We start from the raw sequence: 17721 nt of genomic DNA, 5'->3' as shown, positions 1-17721 counted from the left end.
ACCCAAAACAATTAAGAAAATGGCAATGGGAACATACATATCGATAATTACCTTAAATGTAAATGGACTAAATGCTCCCACCAAAAGACACAGATTGGCTAAATGGATACAAAAACAAGACGCATATATTTGCTGTCTACAAGAGACCCACTTCAGACCTAGAGACACATACAGACTGAAAGTAAGGGGATGGAATAAGGTATTTCATGCAAATGGAAACCAAAAGAAAGCTGGAGTAGCAATTCTCATATCAGACAAAATAGACTTTAAAATAAAGACTATTAGAAGAGACAAAGCAGGACACTACATAATGATCAAGGGATCGATCCAAGAAGAAGATATAACAATTGTAAATATTTACGCACCCAACATAGGAGCACCTCAATACATAAGGCAAATACTAACAGCCATAAAAGGGGAAATCGACAGTAACACATTCATAGTAGGGGACTTTAACACCCCACTTTCACCAATGGACAGATCATCCAAAGTGAAAATAAATAAGGAAACACAAGCTTTAAATGATACATTAAACAAGATGGACTTAATTGATATTTATAGGACATTCCATCCAAAAACAACAGAATACACATTTTTCTCAAGTGCTCATGGAACACTCTCCAGGATAGATCATATCTTGGGTCACAAATCAAGCCTTGGTAAATTTAAGAAAATTGAAATTGTATCAAGTATCTTTTCCAACCGCAACGCTATGAGACTAGATATCAATTACAGGAAAAGATCTGTAAAAAATACAAACACATGGAGGCTAAACAATACACTACTTAATAAAGGAGTGATCACTGAAGAAATCAAAGAGGAAATCAAAAAATACCTAGAAACAAATGACAATGGAGACACGACGACTCAAAATCTATGGGATGCAGCAAAAGCAGTTCTAAGAGGGAAGTTTATAGCAATACAATCCTACCTTAAGAAACAGGAAACATCTCGAATAAACAACCTAACATTGCACCTAAAGCAATTAGAGAAAGAAGAACAAAAAAACCCCAAAGTTAGCAGAAGGAAAGAAATCATAAAAATCAGATCAGAAATAAATGAAAAAGAAATGAAGGAAACGATAGCAAAGATCAATAAAACTAAAAGCTGGTTCTTTGAAAGGATAAACAAAATTGATAAACCATTAGCCAGACTCATCAAGAAAAAAAGGGAGAAGACTGAAATCAATAGAATTAGAAATGAAAAAGGAGAAGTAACAACTGACACTGCAGAAATACAAAAGATCATGAGAGATTACTACAAGCAACTCTATGCCAATAAAATGGACAACCTGGAAGAAATGGACAAATTCTTAGAAAGGCACAACCTGCCAAGACTGAATCAGGAAGAAATAGAAAATATGAACAGACCAATCACAAGCACTGAAATTGAAACTGTGATTAAAAATCTTCCAACAAGCAAAAGCCCAGGACCAGATGGCTTCACAGGCGAATTCTATCAAACATTTAGAGAAGAGCTATCACCTATCCTTCTCAAACTCTTCCAAAATATAGCAGAGGGAGGAACACTCCCCAACTCATTCTACGAGGCCACCATCACCCTGATACCAAAACCAGACAAGGATGTCACAAAGAAAGAAAACTACAGGCCAATATCACTGATGAACATAGATGCAAAAATCCTCAACATAATACTAGCAAACAGAATCCAACAGCACATTAAACGGATCATACATCATGATCAAGTGGGGTTTATTCCAGGAATGCAAGGATTCTTCAATATACACAAATCAATCAACGTGATACACCATATTAACAAATTGAAGGAGAAAAACCATATGATCATCTCAATAGATGCAGAGAAAGCTTTTGACAAAATTCAACACCCATTTATGATAAAAACCCTGCAGAAAGTAGGCATAGAGGGAACTTTCCTCAACATAATGAAGGCCATATATGACAAACCCACAGCCAACATCGTCCTCAATGGTGAAAAACTGAAAGCATTTCCACTAAGATCAGGAACAAGACAAGGTTGCTCACTCTCACCACTCTTATTCAACATAGTTTTGGAAGTTTTAGCCAGAGCAATCAGAGAAGAAAAGGAAATAAAAGGAATCCAAATCGGAAAAGAAGAAGTAAAGCTGTCACTCTTTGCAGATGACATGATACTATACATAGAGAATCCTAAAGATGCTACCAGAAAACTACTAGAGCTAATCAATGAATTTGGTAAAGTAGCAGGATACAAAATTAATGCACAGAAATCTCTGGCATTCCTATACACTAAGGATGAAAAATCTGAAAGTGAAAACAAGAAAACACTCCCATTTACCATTGCAACAAAAAGAATAAAATATCTAGGAATAAACCTACCTAAGGAGACAAAAGACCTGTATGCAGAAAATTATAAGACACTGATGAAAGAAATTAAAGATGATACAAATAGATGGAGAGATATACCATGTTCTTGGATTGGAAGAATCAACATTGTGAAAATGACTCTACTACCAAAAGCAATCTACAGATTCAATGCAATCCCTATCAAACTACCACTGGCATTTTTCACAGAAGAACAAAAAATTTCACAATTTGTATGGAAACACAAAAGACCCCGAATAGCCAAAGCAATCTTGAGAACGAAAAACGGAGCTGGAGGAATCAGGATTCCTGACTTCAGACTATACTACAAAGCTACAGTAATCAAGACAGTATGGTACTGGCACAAAAACAGAAATATAGATCAATGGAACAGGATAGAAAGCCCAGAGATAAACCCACGCACATATGGTCACCTTATCTTTGATAAAGGAGGCAGGAATGTACAGTGGAGAAAGGACAGCCTCTTCAATAAGTGGTGCTGGGAAAACTGGACAGCTACATGTAAAAGTATGAGATTAGATCACTCCCTAACACCATACACAAAAATAAGCTCAAAATGGATTAAAGACGTAAATGTAAGGCCAGAAACTATCAAACTCTTAGAGGAAAACATAGGCAGAACACTCTATGACATAAATCACAGCAAGGTCCTTTTTGATCCACCTCCTAGAGAAATGGAAATAAAAACAAAAATAAACAAGTGGGACCTAATGAAACTTAAAAGCTTTTGCGCAGCAAAGGAAACCATAATCAAGACCAAAAGACAACCCTCAGAATGGGAGAAAATATTTGCAAATGAAGCAACTGACAAAGGATTAATCTCCAAATTTTATAAGCAGCTCATGCAGCTTAATAACAAAAAAACAAACAACCCAATCCAAAAATGGGCAGAAGACCTAAATAGACATTTCTCCAAAGAAGATATACAGACTGCCAACAAACACATGAAAGAATGCTCAACATCACTAATCATTAGAGAAATGCAAATCAAAACTACAATAAGATATCATCTCACACCAGTCAGAATGGCCATCATCAAAAAATCTAGAAACAATAAATGCTGGAGAGGGTGTAGAGAAAAGGGAACCCTCTTACACTGTTGGTGGGAATGTAAATTGATACAGCCACTATGGAGAACAGTATGGAGGTTCCTTAAAAAACTACAAATAGAACTACCATATGACCCAGCAATCCCACTACTGGGCATATACCCTGAGAAAACCATAATTCAAAAAGAGTCATGTACCAAAATGTTCATTGCAGCTCTATTTACAATAGCCCAGAGATGGAAACAACCTAAGTGTCCACCATCGGATGAATGGATAAAGAAGATGTGGCACATATATACAATGGAATATTACTCAGCCATAAAAAGAAATGAAATTGAGCTATTTGTAATAAGGTGGATAGACCTAGAGTCTGTCATACAGAGTGAAGTAAGTCAGAAAGAGAGAGACAAATACCGTATGCTAACACATATCTATGGAATTTAAGGGGAAAAAAATGTCACGAAAAACCTAGGGGTGAAACAGGAACAAAGACACAGACTTACTAGAGAATGGACTTGAGGCTATGGGGAGGGGGAAGGGTAAACTGTGACAAAGCAAGAGAGAGGCATGGACATATATACACTACCAAACATAAGGTAGATAGCTAGTGGGAAGCAGCCGCTAGCACAGGGAGATCAGCTCTGTGCTTTGTGACCGCCTGGAGGGGTGGGATAGGGAGGGTGGGAGGGAGGGAGACGCAAGCAGGAAGAGATATGGGAACATATGTATATATATAACTGATTCATTTTGTTGTGAAGCTGAAACTAACATACCATTGTAAAGCAATTATACTCCAATAAAGATGTTAAAATGAAAAAAAAAAGATACAGGCAGTTGAGCTCTATGTCCAAAAAGATCTCTGTATAGGGAAACTCTAAGTCTAGAGAGTTCCTCCAACCTTTGCTAGGCTGCTTCCACAAGTATCCTACAAACTCATGAGCAAAGCTTCCAGGTATGGGGCTTAAAGGATTTTCAGTGTCTGTTCTCTATAAAATTAGGAAATGGATTAGGAAGACAGAGGCAGCCTCTGGAATCAATGACCTAGTCCAGGGCCCTCCCCACAGCCACTCTTCTCTCTGCACCTGTCAGGCAGTTATAATATTAGTTTTCCTCATATGGCTGAAGAGTTCATTTATCAAGCGGAGATACTGTAGAGCCACTCTGTTTTATACACTCAAATTTAATTTATAAGAGATGTAGCATTGTACCACTCAAAAAGCATGCATATATCCTAATACTTATAAATCATTGTTAGATGCTAAATATACCTAACTTTATACCGAATTTAAAATATGTCCGTATTTAAGCAATATTTTAATATAAATAATTTAAGTCAATGTTGGATGGTCATGAAAATTTTCTTCTTTTAAATGAATCTGTCTATACATTACTTAAGTAGGAGAAACAAAACTATATTGGTTTAAGATATGAGAGACAATATTCTTTTTCTTTTTAAATATGGACTGCTTCACGAATTTGCATGTCATCCTTGCACAGGGGCCGTGCTAATCTTCTCTGTATCGTTCCAATTTTAGTATACGTGCTGCCAAAGCGAGCACGAGAGAGACAATATTCTAAAGGGCCACGTGATGGCGATGTTACTTCAATAAAGTAGTAAACACTTCCTTACTTCTGACCTCCCTGACTCTTTGCATCTACTCTTTCATTTCTTTATAGAATCAATAATAAATGGATTTGATAGCTATCAGTGAATGCTGACATTATGAGTTTTGTATCCTTAGAGTCCTCCTCGCATTAGTTATCTCTTCCAGCTTTGTGTCATCTACACATTTGTTAGACATGCATTTACCATTTCCATCCAAGTTATCAGTAAAAATACAGAACAGGAGTGGGCAAAAGTGAAGCCGTATGGAATCCTACTAAAGCTCTTCCTCCTGCTTTGGCAGGGATCCATTAAATATTCTTTGGGCAAAAACTCTAATATAGATTGAAATGTTAGCCTATATTGGAGGAAGAAAAAATGTGCATCAATTGACAAAACCGGAATATGGATGGTAGATTACATACAAGTATTGTGTCCATGTTAAATTTATTAAAGTTGCTATCCGTACTGGAGTCATGTAAGAGAGTATCCTCAAAAAAAAAAAAAAAAAACAGTATCCTCATTCTTAGGAAAATACATTGAAGTATATAGGCTTAAAGGGCTGTAGATATATGCAACTATTTTATGGTTCAGAAAAAAATGCTGGACTTCCCTTGTGGTGCAGTGGTTAAGAATCCGCCTGCCAATGCAGGGGACACGGGTTTGAGCCCTGGTCTGGGAAGATTCCACATGCCGTGGAGCAACTAAGCCCATGTGCCACAACTACTGAGCCTGTGCTCTAGAGCCCTCGAACCACAACTACTGAGCCCGCGTGCCACAACTACTGAAGCCCATGCGCCTAGAGCCCATGCTCCACAGCAGGAGAAGCCACCGCAGTGAGAAACCGTGCACCACATGAAAGAGTAGCCCCCACTCTCCGCAACTAGAGAAAAGCCCACGCATAGCAACGAGGACCCAATGCAGCCAAATTAAAAAAAAAAAAAATTATATCTGTGTGTGTGTGGATGGGGGTGGGGATTGAAAGAGAAAGTATCAAATGGGGTAAATGTTAACAATAGTTCAATTTTTTTAAAAATTTATTTTATATATTTATTTTTGCCTGCGTTGGGTCTATGTTGCTGCGCATGGGCTTTCTCCAGTTGCGGCAAGCGGGGGCTACTCTTCACTGCAGTGCGCGGGCCTCTCATTGCAGTGCCTTCTCTTGTTGCCGAGCACGGGCTCTAGGTGCGTGGGCTTCAGTAGTTGCCGCACATTGGCTCAGCAGTTGTGGCTCGCGGGCTCCAGAGAGCAGGCTCAGTAGCTGTGGTGCACGGGCTTAGCTGCTCCACGGCATGTGGGATCTTCCCGGACCAGGGATTGAACCGCGTCCCCTGCATTAGCAGGCGGATTCTTAACCACTTCGCCACCAGGGGAGTCCCAAAAATAGTTCAATTTTGGTAAAGAGTATGTGGGGTTCTATGTACCATTTTCCATTCTTGTAACTTTTCTGTAAATTTGAATTTTTTCCAAATAAAAAATTTAAAATAATTATTATTTATCTTCCATAATTCTATGTTTAAAAATCAGATTTTCCGGGCTTCCCTGGTGGCGCAGTGGTTGAGAGTCTGCCTGCCGATGCAGGGGACACGGGTTCGTGCCCCGGTCCGGGAAGATCCCACATGCCGCGGAGCGGCTGGGCCCGTGAACCATGGCCGCTGATCCTGCGCGTCTGGAGCCTGTGCTCCACAACAAGAGAGGCCACGACAGTGAAAGGCCCGCGCACCGCGATGAAGAGTGGCCCCCACTCGCCGCAACTAGAGAAAACCCTCGAACAGAAACGAAGACTCAATGCAACCAAAAATAAATAAAGAAAGAAACTTTCATTAAAAAAATCAGATTTTCCTTTTTTTTTTTTTTTTTTGGCCTCACTGCACAGCTTTTGGGATCTTAGCTCTCCAACCAGGGATTGAACCTGTGTCCCCTGCAGTGGAAGCTGACAGTCCTAACCACTGGACCACCAGGGAATTCCCTAAATATCAGATTTTTAAATTCAAGAGCAAGAAATGCCTATTAAAACTGACTTTTAGGGCTTCCCTGGTGGCGCAGTGGTTGAGAGTCCGCCTGCCGATGCAGGGGACGCGGGTTCGTGCCCTGGTCCGGGAAGATCCCACATGCCGCGGAGCGGCTGGGCCCGTGAGCCATGGCCGCTGAGCCTGCGCGTCCGGAGCCTGTGCTCCGCAACGGGAGAGACCACAACAGTGAGAGGCCCGCGTACCGCCAAAAAAAAAAAAACTGACTTTTAGCTATTCGGTGTCAAAGTTACTGACACTGGAGAAAGTTTACAGCATTAACTCCATGTAATTATTTCAAAATATCAGCCAGACCTAAATGGTAGCTGAGGAATGATACAGCTCTGCCTTAAGATTATTTTAGCATAACAAATACTGATTCTTAAAATAGGTGAGCAAACTTCTAAAGGAAGTTTTGTGGGAGCTTTGCAGAGGGTGTAGGATTAGCATTGCTGAGCTCCCCAAAACCAATACTGTGACACTGCAGACTCTGAAGAGTGAGATTTCTCTCTCCCTGCTCCTAAACCCTCCAACTATAATTCTCCTCCTGCTCTAAAAGATCTGCTGAGACTCCAAAGGGGTAACCAGAGCTAAACCACCTCTTGCTCCCCAAATGTAATTTAATGGTTCTTAAAGGGTGGTCTTCAGACCACTAACCGTAGCAGCAGCACCTGAAGCTTACTGGAAATGGAGAATCTCAGGTTCTACCCCAGACAAATCGTCATTACATAAAAATAACTTTAGTTGCTCTTTGAAGCAGTTGGCACTGAGAAGCCTAAAAATTACCCGAGTTTAAGAAAACAACATCTATTTTCAGGTACTTTGCTAAACGAGACACTAGTGAAATTCAGGAAACTTCGCAAGATTCCCTTTAGTCATTCTTTCCAATTTTGTAGATGCTGGGGATAGTATATGACATACAAAAAACTTATTTTGATAGTATTTTAAGAATTATGTTTCTTCTGTATTTCTGTTACCTCTAGGTAAATTACTTTGATAAGGGTATGTGGTACCCAGTTATACAGACACTCAACAGATTTAAATTCTTCTTTTGAAGATTAAATAGACCTCAAGGTACACCTGCTAGGTAAGATAAAACAGGAATCTTAAGAGCATACCTAGATCAGGATAGACAGGATAGTAATATTTCTGGAATCACAATATCTACCTACTGGCCCAATAATTAAATCAAGAATTTCATACTTTGCATATCTAATCTTAAAACCTGAAAAAGTACAATGTGAATAGTAGTCCTGTGTCCCCAATTTATTTAATTTCCAATGAAACTCACCAATCCATTTAAGACATAAGTTTGTAATACAGCTTTACCATATATCTAAAATAACCTCATATCAAATTCTAGGAAAAAGAAACATTGAATACACAAAGAATGTGTTTCCTTTTCAAACTATGAAAGCAAACCCTGGTTCCAAGGGGATAATTTCAAACTAAAGAGTACATCTTGCATGGATAAACAAAAAGAAAAAAAAAAACTACAAGTTAAATTACATTATAATAATAAAATAGTTGAGCAAATTAGATTTAGGTGAAGAAGGGATACTGTTGAGGTATTTGGTAAAAATGGGTGATTTCTAGGGCTTTCTATCCTAAAGAGTCCATACTTAGAGGAACTGGCCCTCTTGAATGCCTGGAAAGAGACTTAAAGGTAGTAGTAACCTAGAGAGATGATCTCAAACCATTCATTTCTCCATTTCCTCAAAAGATTTTTTTCAAACCACAGCATTACTGCTGTCAATTTCCATGAAATTTGATAATAAATGAAGTAGTCCTCTTTAGTCATAACTTAATAAAAGAAAAATGAACTTACATCTTTCAGCTGTATTTCCATTTCATGAATATTACTCATTGATGAATTGAAGCAACTTGTAGCCACAGTCTACAAGTAAATCAATATTAGTTAACATCATAAATTTAACAACAGAAGTTTCCTCATTATATTCAGTTTCATAATAATACAGTATACTTCACAGGGGCATCCCAAAATCCAGATCTGGTATATGCCAGGTGATAGGTAGCAGAGCAGAATTTAGATGTCCTGGAAGCTTTCTAAGCAGATTGGAAACCCTGAGATTTCATACCTAATTGGACCTCTGAGGTCACCTGGACCCCAGTATAGCCCTCAGTGCATATGAACAGCCCACTGATTTTCACCAGAAGGAGACAAAACAGCTGGGGTATTTAAATGACATCTGGAAAATATTAAATTGGCAAATAAAAGACGAAAGTTGTTTTCTAGAATTATATTTGTATTAGCAATAGTATTAATTAGTATTCATTCATACAGAACTCAAAACATAATTTGTCCCCTCTTTTTTCTTCATTTTCTCATAGAGGAAAAAAAAAGAGGGGAAGTAGGTGGTAAGGTACCCAGGCTAGTCAACAAAACTCATAAAAAGCTGTATTTCAGTCTTTTAACAGCTATAAGGAAAGAGATGTATATGAAGGATGGCAAAGAAGCTCAAAATATTTTTTTCTCCAAAGATGCTCTAGCCACCCTAGTATGTAGCCCTTTCTCCCTCTCAATTTAGTCCTTTAGGTAGAAACTATGATAGAGATGGTTCATCAAATCCCTTTCCTTTCTCCCTGGGCACATTGTGGACTACATTTCCCAGACTTCCCTGTGGTTAGTGAGGTCATGAGACTGAATTCTGTCCAATGGAACGTGAGCAAAAGTGAGATATGCCATTCCCAGGCCTAGACCTCACACGCTCCCCTAATTCTCCACATGCTGTCTAGCCCACAGCTGTGTATAGCAGATCTGGTGGAGGACTGCACCCTGAGGGATGGGGGAGCCACTAGAAGGAAGGAACGTGGATCTCTGAATGCCTATGTGGAGCAAAGCCTCCTCCACTCCAACCTGCACTAGGCTGTGACATGAGGGAAAAATAATCATTTTTCATATAAGACTCTGAGATTTGGAGGTCGGTTGTTAGGCAATTAGACATGCTGACTAATACAGAAATGAGTAGTGGGTATTCAACAATTATTATAAGAATACATTTTTTAAATTATCATTTCTACCAAGATTTACATTTCCACCTTCAAAAGAAACTAATTCTTGAGCTTTAAGTAAAGGTTTAGTCAAACACGTAGGACCTGACTATAATGTTTCATGAGTTTCAGTTCTATGGAAATTCTCTAGAAAAGCTTAACCTCTTTGAACTCATCTGTAGAAACACTCAATTGCCCATCTATGAGAGTACACATAAATTATAGGTGCTCTAAAGGGGAGATAAAGTAGAAAGACCCTTAACATCGTTGACATATTGTATCTGAAAGCCGTAGATTTTCTTCTGTAGGTGGTATTAATAGTTGTAGTATTAGTATTATTCAAATGTCCAAATTTCCAAAAGAATCAAAGGTCTGATCAATAAGAAACCATTTATTTAGCACTTACTACATGCCAGGCACTCTGCTAGGCTATTTACATATATTGTAACATTTAATCTCCAGTATTCTTACCCTGATTTTACTGATGTGGAAATTGAGGTTTAGGAGAGGGGTCTTGTGAATTCTAGCATTGTCTCCAAGGCTAGAGAGGTTAAGGAATTTGTTCAGAGTCACACAGCTAGCAAGTGGAAGAACAAAGATCTGAACTCGGATCTGCCTACCCACAAATCCTTGCTCTTTTTGCTACACTAGTGATGCTAAAACAAAAGAGAGGGAGAAAAAGCATGTACAGTTAGGAAAAAAGCATACTTGATATTTTAACTGGGTATCTCAAATAAGAAAAACAACCAAAAAATGAAGCCTATTGTTTCCACAATACAAACTATAGAAAAAAGAACTCAACAAAATCTTCCTGGCTGTTGTAGATACACTGCGGATTCTGTATTCTGAATACTCCCTTGCATAAAACAATGGTGTGGGGAGTGGAGGGAGCCATATTACCTATTTTTGCTTACGGAGAAGTACCAGGCTATAAAAAAAAAAAGGAACCTGTTAGTATACTATACTGTTTCACCATTTGCCAAGCATGTTTTAACAAACTCATTCTCCATAAGAATTACAAACTGTATCAGAAAAGATTTTAAAAATCTGGGTTTAAAGAAATTAGTACCTGTGATAAACAAAGTGTATCAGCTTTGCCTTCAAATTCAGCAAGTCTTGCAGTTGTAGCAGACAACTGTTTTTTTAATACATCTGTCTCTTCAGACAAGGATTTCAACAGCTGTTCCCTCCTTTCACCTTCCTTTGTTTTCTCTTCCAGCTGTTCAAGCAATGCAGTAGTGCTGTGTTTGGCTTTCAGCTCGTCTCTGAGTTGCTGTATTTCTTTGTCCTTCTCTGTGAGGCGATAAGCATTCTTCTCTCTCTCAGCTTCAAGGACTCGAATTTTCTAGATATAAACCAAGAAGAATCTTAGAAAAAGGCCAGGTCAAACACAAAAATAAACAGTATATTACAACAAGCGTTTGTGAAGTGTTTATTATATATCAAGTCAGCATTATACCAGATACAGGGCAAAAAAGAAGATGAAGCCTGGGAGGGGAGTCTGGGAGAGAATGGATACATGTATATGCATGGCTGAGTCGCTTTGCTGTGCACCTGAAACTGTCACAGTATTGTTAATCAGCTATACTCCAATATAAAATAAAAAGTTAAAAAAAAAAAAGATGAAGCCAAGGTCTTACGCTCAGAGAAATCAGAGAGGTAAGCCAATATATTAATGCAATATGGTAAGTGCTGTGGTTAAGATATATAGAAAATGAATGGGACATGGACACAGAAAGGAGAGATCAACTCTGTCAACAGTGGTTAGAGAAAGCTGAAGAAAAGCTGGCTCTCACCTGAGTATCTGCTAGTCATTCCCCCATCATGCCAGATCTAATAATCTTAAAGGCTAAAAGTGAGTCACACAAAGAGATACATGCTCACTGATGAACTTGAAGCAACAGAATTTAAAAATAACAAAATGTTCTACCTGGATAAAAGTGTATTCATAAACTTGCTTTTTGTTAATAAATGATTTGGTGTCAAATCTAGAAGGTGATCTTCAAAGGAGTGTTCAACATTTTCAAGGATTTGAAAGATAAAGAAGACATGTTTGTTAAACTCCTGCTGGCATAAGGGAGAACGCATCAATAGAGAGATGATAGAAAAAGCAGAATGGCTTTACATGCTAACAAAGGAAAAACAACATAAAACTAAAAACTTGCATTTGAGGGTGGGGGAGAGAAGCAGTTGTTCAAATAAACATGGGGAAATTGGGCTTCCCTGGTGGCGCAGTGGTTGAGAGTCCGCCTGCTGATGGAGGGGACACGGGTTCGTGCCCCGGTCCGGGAAGATCCCACATGCTGTGGAGCGGCTGGGCCCGTGAGCCATGGCCTCTGAGCCTGCGCATCCAGAGCCTGTGCTCCGCAACGGGAGAGGCCACAACACAACAGTGAGAGGTCTGCGTACCGCAAAAAAAAAAAAAGAGATGGGGAAATTGAGTGGGACAGTTGTATGAAAACGATGAGGGAATTTTCAGTTGCCTACAAGCTTAAGACAAGACAGTAGTATGATACAGTTACCAAAAAACTGAATTCAATTTTTTTGTTGTTGTTGTTGGTACGCGGGCCTCTCACTGTTGTGGCCTCTCCCGTTGCGGAGCACAGGCTCCGGACGCGCAGGCTCAGCGGCCATGGCTCACGGGCCCAGCCGCTCCGCAGCATGTGGGATCTTCCCGGACCGGGGCACGAACCCGTGTCCTCTCCATCAGCAGGCGGACTCTCAACCACTGCGCCACGAGGGAAGCCTAAACCGAATTCAATTTTAAGCTTTCATAGAGTATATCATCCAGATTACGGGAAATAATAGTACTGCTTCAACCTGTGTTTGCCACTGTATGCAATACTAGGTACATAATTCAAGAGGGACATGAACACACCACAGAGTGTTCAGGAAAGTGACCAGGAGAAGAAAAAGCCAGTAAAGCTGAAGAATATGGGGCTGGTCTACAGAAAAGTAAGAGGAAGCAAGATTTCCTTGGATATCTGAAAAATTGTCAATTGGATAAAAAAAAAAAAAATAGACTTGTTCTGTGTAGCTTTAATTGACATAACTAGAACAAACGGGTAGAAGTTACAGGAAGTTAATTTCAATTGATTATAAAGGGGTTTTGATAGCCAGTGCTCGTCAGAAGTGGAATGAACTGGAAAGAGATCTCCCAGGAAAGCTATTAGATTCCTTCACCAGATTACAAAATAATCTTTATGTCTAAGAATTGGTGATATGTGTTAAAAATAAAGTGTTAAAATATGTTAACACATATTATGTATTAAAAAATAATAATAAATATGTGTTAAAAAATAATAAATCATTTGATTTTATGATGTGCCTATAAAGTAAAATTTAAAGAAATCCAATGATATTATTTAGTACAGATCATTTATTTTCTATGAACAATAAAAGTACTTTTGCAAAATAAATTACAATCAAATTGACGATTAAATTTTAAATCCTTCCAGTTCTAGCAAATTCCTAACTGCTTTACAGACTATATCATACCAAATTGTAAATTAGGGAAATATAGTTTAACAGAACACAAAATGCTAATATCTGTAAAGATTTTACCTTAAAAAAGACTGTAAACAAAGATTACTTGTAAAGCAGCCAATATACATGATTAAATGGGTTTTTAAACATTCACATTAAAAGCTAAATCCCAAAGTTGACATTAGATTTGTTTTTTACATTTAGTGAACATAAAAACTACATTATATCATTATACTTTCTCATCTACTACAGCAAAGCTTACTACAGTTTAAAGGGTCTTACCTCCAAAAGTCTGTGTCTGTCTTTATCATTCAGCTTTCCTTTTCCGCTTGCCATTTCATCCACCGATGTTCTTAAGTTTGCAGTTTCTCCCCTAAATTTTTCTAATGCAGCTTCTGATTTGGAGTTACTAGGCTTTGGTCCCCATTTACTTTTAATTAAATCTTTGGGACTTCTGGAAGACATCTCTGAAAATGTCTGTAAAAATAAAAATGCAGTTATAAGTCTGAGTTTACAAGGTCAAATCTCAGGTTTGAAAAGGTCTAATAACTAATTTGCTAAACAGAAGAACCTTTCTATCTAAATAGAAGTGGTATAGCCAAACCAGTAGGGTATGGAACAGGGACTGGGGAAGGCTTCTAGCGTGCTAGTAACACTATATATTTTTAAAGTCTGGGTGGTAGATACATGGGGAGTATTCAATATGTCAACTTGTACTCTTGTGTTTGTGCAGGATTTTGTATGTGTGTCATACTTCAGTAGAAAAATTTCATTAAAAAAAACGGAGGGCTAACCAGTTATTAAACCATTAAATGAAGTCTGAAAGAAGTAGATCACAATCAAAGACAAATTTTACCCAAAAATAAAAAGCTAATGATAAATAATGTAATTCTGAATATCTGGACATTGAAACGTCATTACCTGATATAATGGTGCATATTCTGTTTTATAAGCTAGGCCTAGTTCAGATCTATCTTAATGATAATAGTCAGCTGAGAGAGCACAGTGGGCAGAAGTGAGAAGAAACCAATATGAGGCATTTATAGGAAAAAGAGACAATATTCACAGAATTCAGGAATGACAGGAATTAAGAATAAGGAGTAAGGAGAAGTTTAGCATATTTGCTAATAGAATTAGATGACATTTAAGAAGCAAGGGTATAATATAAACTCTAGGAGCAAAATACATAGCAAAAATTACTGTGTATATAATAAAAGTAGTTTTAATTAGGGAGGTTAAAAAGCATTTTTCCACCTATGGATCCCAAGATAAAATAATGGTAATGTGACTAGGGAATCCAGAGGAATATGATACTATTCATGCATTCAAAAAATACTGGAGAATTTAATTTACCAGACAGCATATTAGGTGCTGGGTATACACTGGCAGAAAAAAGAAAGAAATGAAAGAGAGACATGTCCCTTACATAACGGAACTTTCGATCTAGCAGACGCGGCAGGCAGTAACAAGGAAACAAATATAGATTCTCAAGTTGTAAAATAAATGTTATCCAGGAAATGAAAAGTACAATGATAAATGATACCAGTAACAGTTGAGGAGACCTACTTAGACACCTCGGTGGAGAAGGTTTTTCTACGGAAGGGACCTCAAGGGTCATCCTGTGTGGACTCAGAGAGCCTGAAAATACCAGAAGTGGGTAAACTGAGTTGAAGAGACCATCCATCACAAGGATAGCCCTGGAGTTTTGCCCATTCTAAGGTGAAAGACTAAGATAACCAGCAAAGGGCACGACGCCTCTATTACAGACCACGTCGTCTGCAAGTGGAGGCAAATCTTACGAAAACCCTCACAGAAGATCTCACGTGGAAAGACAGGCAAAGAAAAACTGCAAAAACGGGCACCTTTTTTCCTCACCCCCACTTTTAAGATGTTTGTAGAACAGACATGAAAGTGCCTGCTAATCCGCAAAAGGCTGTACTAACGAAAGACCTTGGCCAAGTCACTCGAACTCCCAGCGCTCGTCTGAAAGAGGAGGATAATATCCGCCGCAGGGCTGAAAGGAGGGATCGAATCGGCAACCGCCGTGAGGCACCCCCAGGGCCAGGAACCAAGTGAGAGCCAGGGAAACGCGACGGGCACCCGGGAGGGCAGAGATTGAGCCCCAGCTAACGCGATCTCCCACTGACCACGCCTCCCTCGCGGTCTCGCCCGGTCCCGGGGCTGCGGGCCCTGGCCGCCCCCGCCACACTCCGCGGTCGGCCCAGTCTCACCCTCCGGCGCGGGAGCCGCTTCCGGGAGTTTGAATCCCGCGGCTGTGGGGTGGGGCACGTCACTGCCGGCAGGGGTGAGGCACGCGCGACGGGATCGCGGCTCTCCGATTGGCTGCGGCCTCCGAGGGGCGGGGCCTGGAGCCCGAGGGCCGATGGAGTGCGGGCTGGAGACCCGCAGAGCCGGGGTCGAAGGGTGGGGCTGAGGCCGAGAGAAGGGGCCGAAGGCGGGAAGGCTTTCGCCGAACCCGCTACCGAGTTCTGGGAGTTTCCTCAACGCTTTTCTGAGGTTTCAGACCTCAAGCTCGGTGTTTCTTTGTAAGGAACTGATTTGTGTTTATCTGCTTTGGGGCTGAAGCAAATTACTATGCTGAGCGAGATAACCCCCGTGATTGCGAGCGGGGACCAACCAGATCCGCGTCCTTGAGCATGATTCGCCCTTCTGAGTACCAGTTTCGACCTTTATAAAATGGGAGAATTGGATTCCACAAGGGGGCACAGCCTCCCTGTTTTCCTCTTGGGGTGCGCCTTCCTCCTCCCAAAAATCAGGGTGGAGCAATGGGGAGTGTAGCCTGTGGGAGGATTGATAGGCACGCCCAGATTGAACGCTGAGATTATGAGCCCTAGATGAAGCAAGCTAGGCAGGCGTTTGCTCCAGATTGCCCTCCGGCTCGGTGTCTATTGGTTAAATACGGGTCCTGGTTACCCGCTTTGAGGACTTTCTCTTACTAAAACCGAGAGGCACAGAAAGCGTTTGGCAGGGCCTGCCCTTCTCAGGCAGAGCATAGACTCACCAGAGGCTTAACACAATAAAAAGGATACAGTAGAAAACATCCTAGGAAAGCAGCGTCACACAGGGGTTAAACTCTGGATTAGGAATGACTTTAGCTCCTGACTGCCTCTTACTACCTGTGTGTTCTTGAATAAGTTATTTAACCTCTCTGAGCCTCAATTTCCTGATCTGTAAAATGATACAAGTAATAATATCTACCTCATAGGGTGATTATGAGCATTAAATGAGAGAACCCATGTAAAGTGCATAGTGTTTAGTAAATGCTCAACTGATGTTAGCCCTTATTACATAAAAAGCAACAAAAACCCTTTGTTTCTAAATGGAATGGATGAGAAACCATGTAGAGAATTTTAAAGAATAAAAGGAAAGGCAAGAAGATAACGTTTGGTCCTTGCTGCCAAGTAACTCACATTTCTGATGGAAAAGTGAGGAGAACTGGGCTGTTTCCTATCTGTTGTATTAACCTATCAGATGGGATTAGGGTGGGAGGAAGTCGAGGCAAAAGATTAGTGAAGGTGTGAATGCTATTCATTGCCCAGAGTTGAGAGCAAGGGCAAAATTAGTCTCCATAGAAATCTACAGAGATTCTTGGATGAGAGAGAGAAAGAGATTTCTCTGCTCAGCTTTGAGCCAAATGGGGAGAGAAAAGACAGGAAGTGGGAGGAACGGTATGAAGAGGGATGGCACCTGGTAGACAGAGGACCTGGTACCTAGGCCTGCTGGGCCAGACTGCCCAATTACACATCTGCTCCCCAGGTCCCTCTCTTCTGGCAGGAGCTCCCCCTGTGACTGGGGACCCCTGAGGAAAAGGAGTAGGCAGGAGGCTCATTGGCCTGGTGGCTCATTTAATTTTGTAATTGTCATTGTTAGACCCGAAAATCAATGTTTGCTCTTCACAGGTAGGTGGGGCTAGGCGTGAAGTGTGAGAAGCTAGTAGTTTGCAAAAGGCCTGAAGAGATGATAGTAATTTGATACTGACAGTTCACTAGGAGATATCCTAGGACAGGGATTCAAAATTCATCTTTATTCATTAACAAAGAGAAATATAATGGCCAAGTGGACTGGATATTTATCTCAATAAATATTAGGTTATTTTCTTCCCAGTAGGAAAATCTTGGGAAACCAAAACAGTACCAAAAAGAGGCTGAATGGATTTAGGCTTTATAAAAAGAAATAGTGAGGCTGTTGTAGATGAATGT

At 40.0% G+C, this 17721-nt stretch overlaps 1 protein-coding gene and 1 non-coding gene across 4 annotated transcripts in view; both read right to left on the bottom strand.

Moving 5' to 3' along the window:
- The window catches only part of CEP55 (centrosomal protein 55), a 31527-nt gene extending 15753 nt beyond the window's left edge, over positions 1-15774 (bottom strand). Inside the window, exons 1-4 of one of the 3 annotated variants that reach the window (XM_089897940.1) lie at positions 15733-15774; positions 13784-13978; positions 11085-11360; positions 8832-8900 (exon numbers count right to left, since the gene is read on the bottom strand). In XM_089897940.1, coding sequence (XP_089754066.1) covers positions 8832-8900; positions 11085-11360; positions 13784-13966 — 528 coding nt within the window. In that variant the 5' untranslated portion in view covers positions 13967-13978; positions 15733-15774. Of the gene's footprint in view, positions 1-8831; positions 8901-11084; positions 11361-13783; positions 13979-15376; positions 15659-15732 lie in introns of those variants that run through there. The other 2 variants (XM_022569539.2, XM_089897942.1) reach the window with 2 other exon arrangements.
- LOC115802500 (U6 spliceosomal RNA) lies at positions 4844-4950 on the bottom strand. Its single transcript, XR_004022959.1, has one exon. It is a non-coding gene; the product is annotated as a U6 spliceosomal RNA (small nuclear RNA).
- Positions 15775-17721: the final 1947 nt, after the last annotated feature.

Source organism: Delphinapterus leucas, chromosome 16 (assembly GCF_059928025.1).
Source record: "Delphinapterus leucas isolate spDelLeu-1000000601 "Yukka" chromosome 16, BTC_Dleu_Yukka2, whole genome shotgun sequence".
Classification (NCBI taxonomy): domain Eukaryota; kingdom Metazoa; phylum Chordata; class Mammalia; order Artiodactyla; family Monodontidae; genus Delphinapterus; species Delphinapterus leucas.
This window is presented reverse-complemented; position numbering and strand designations above follow the sequence as displayed.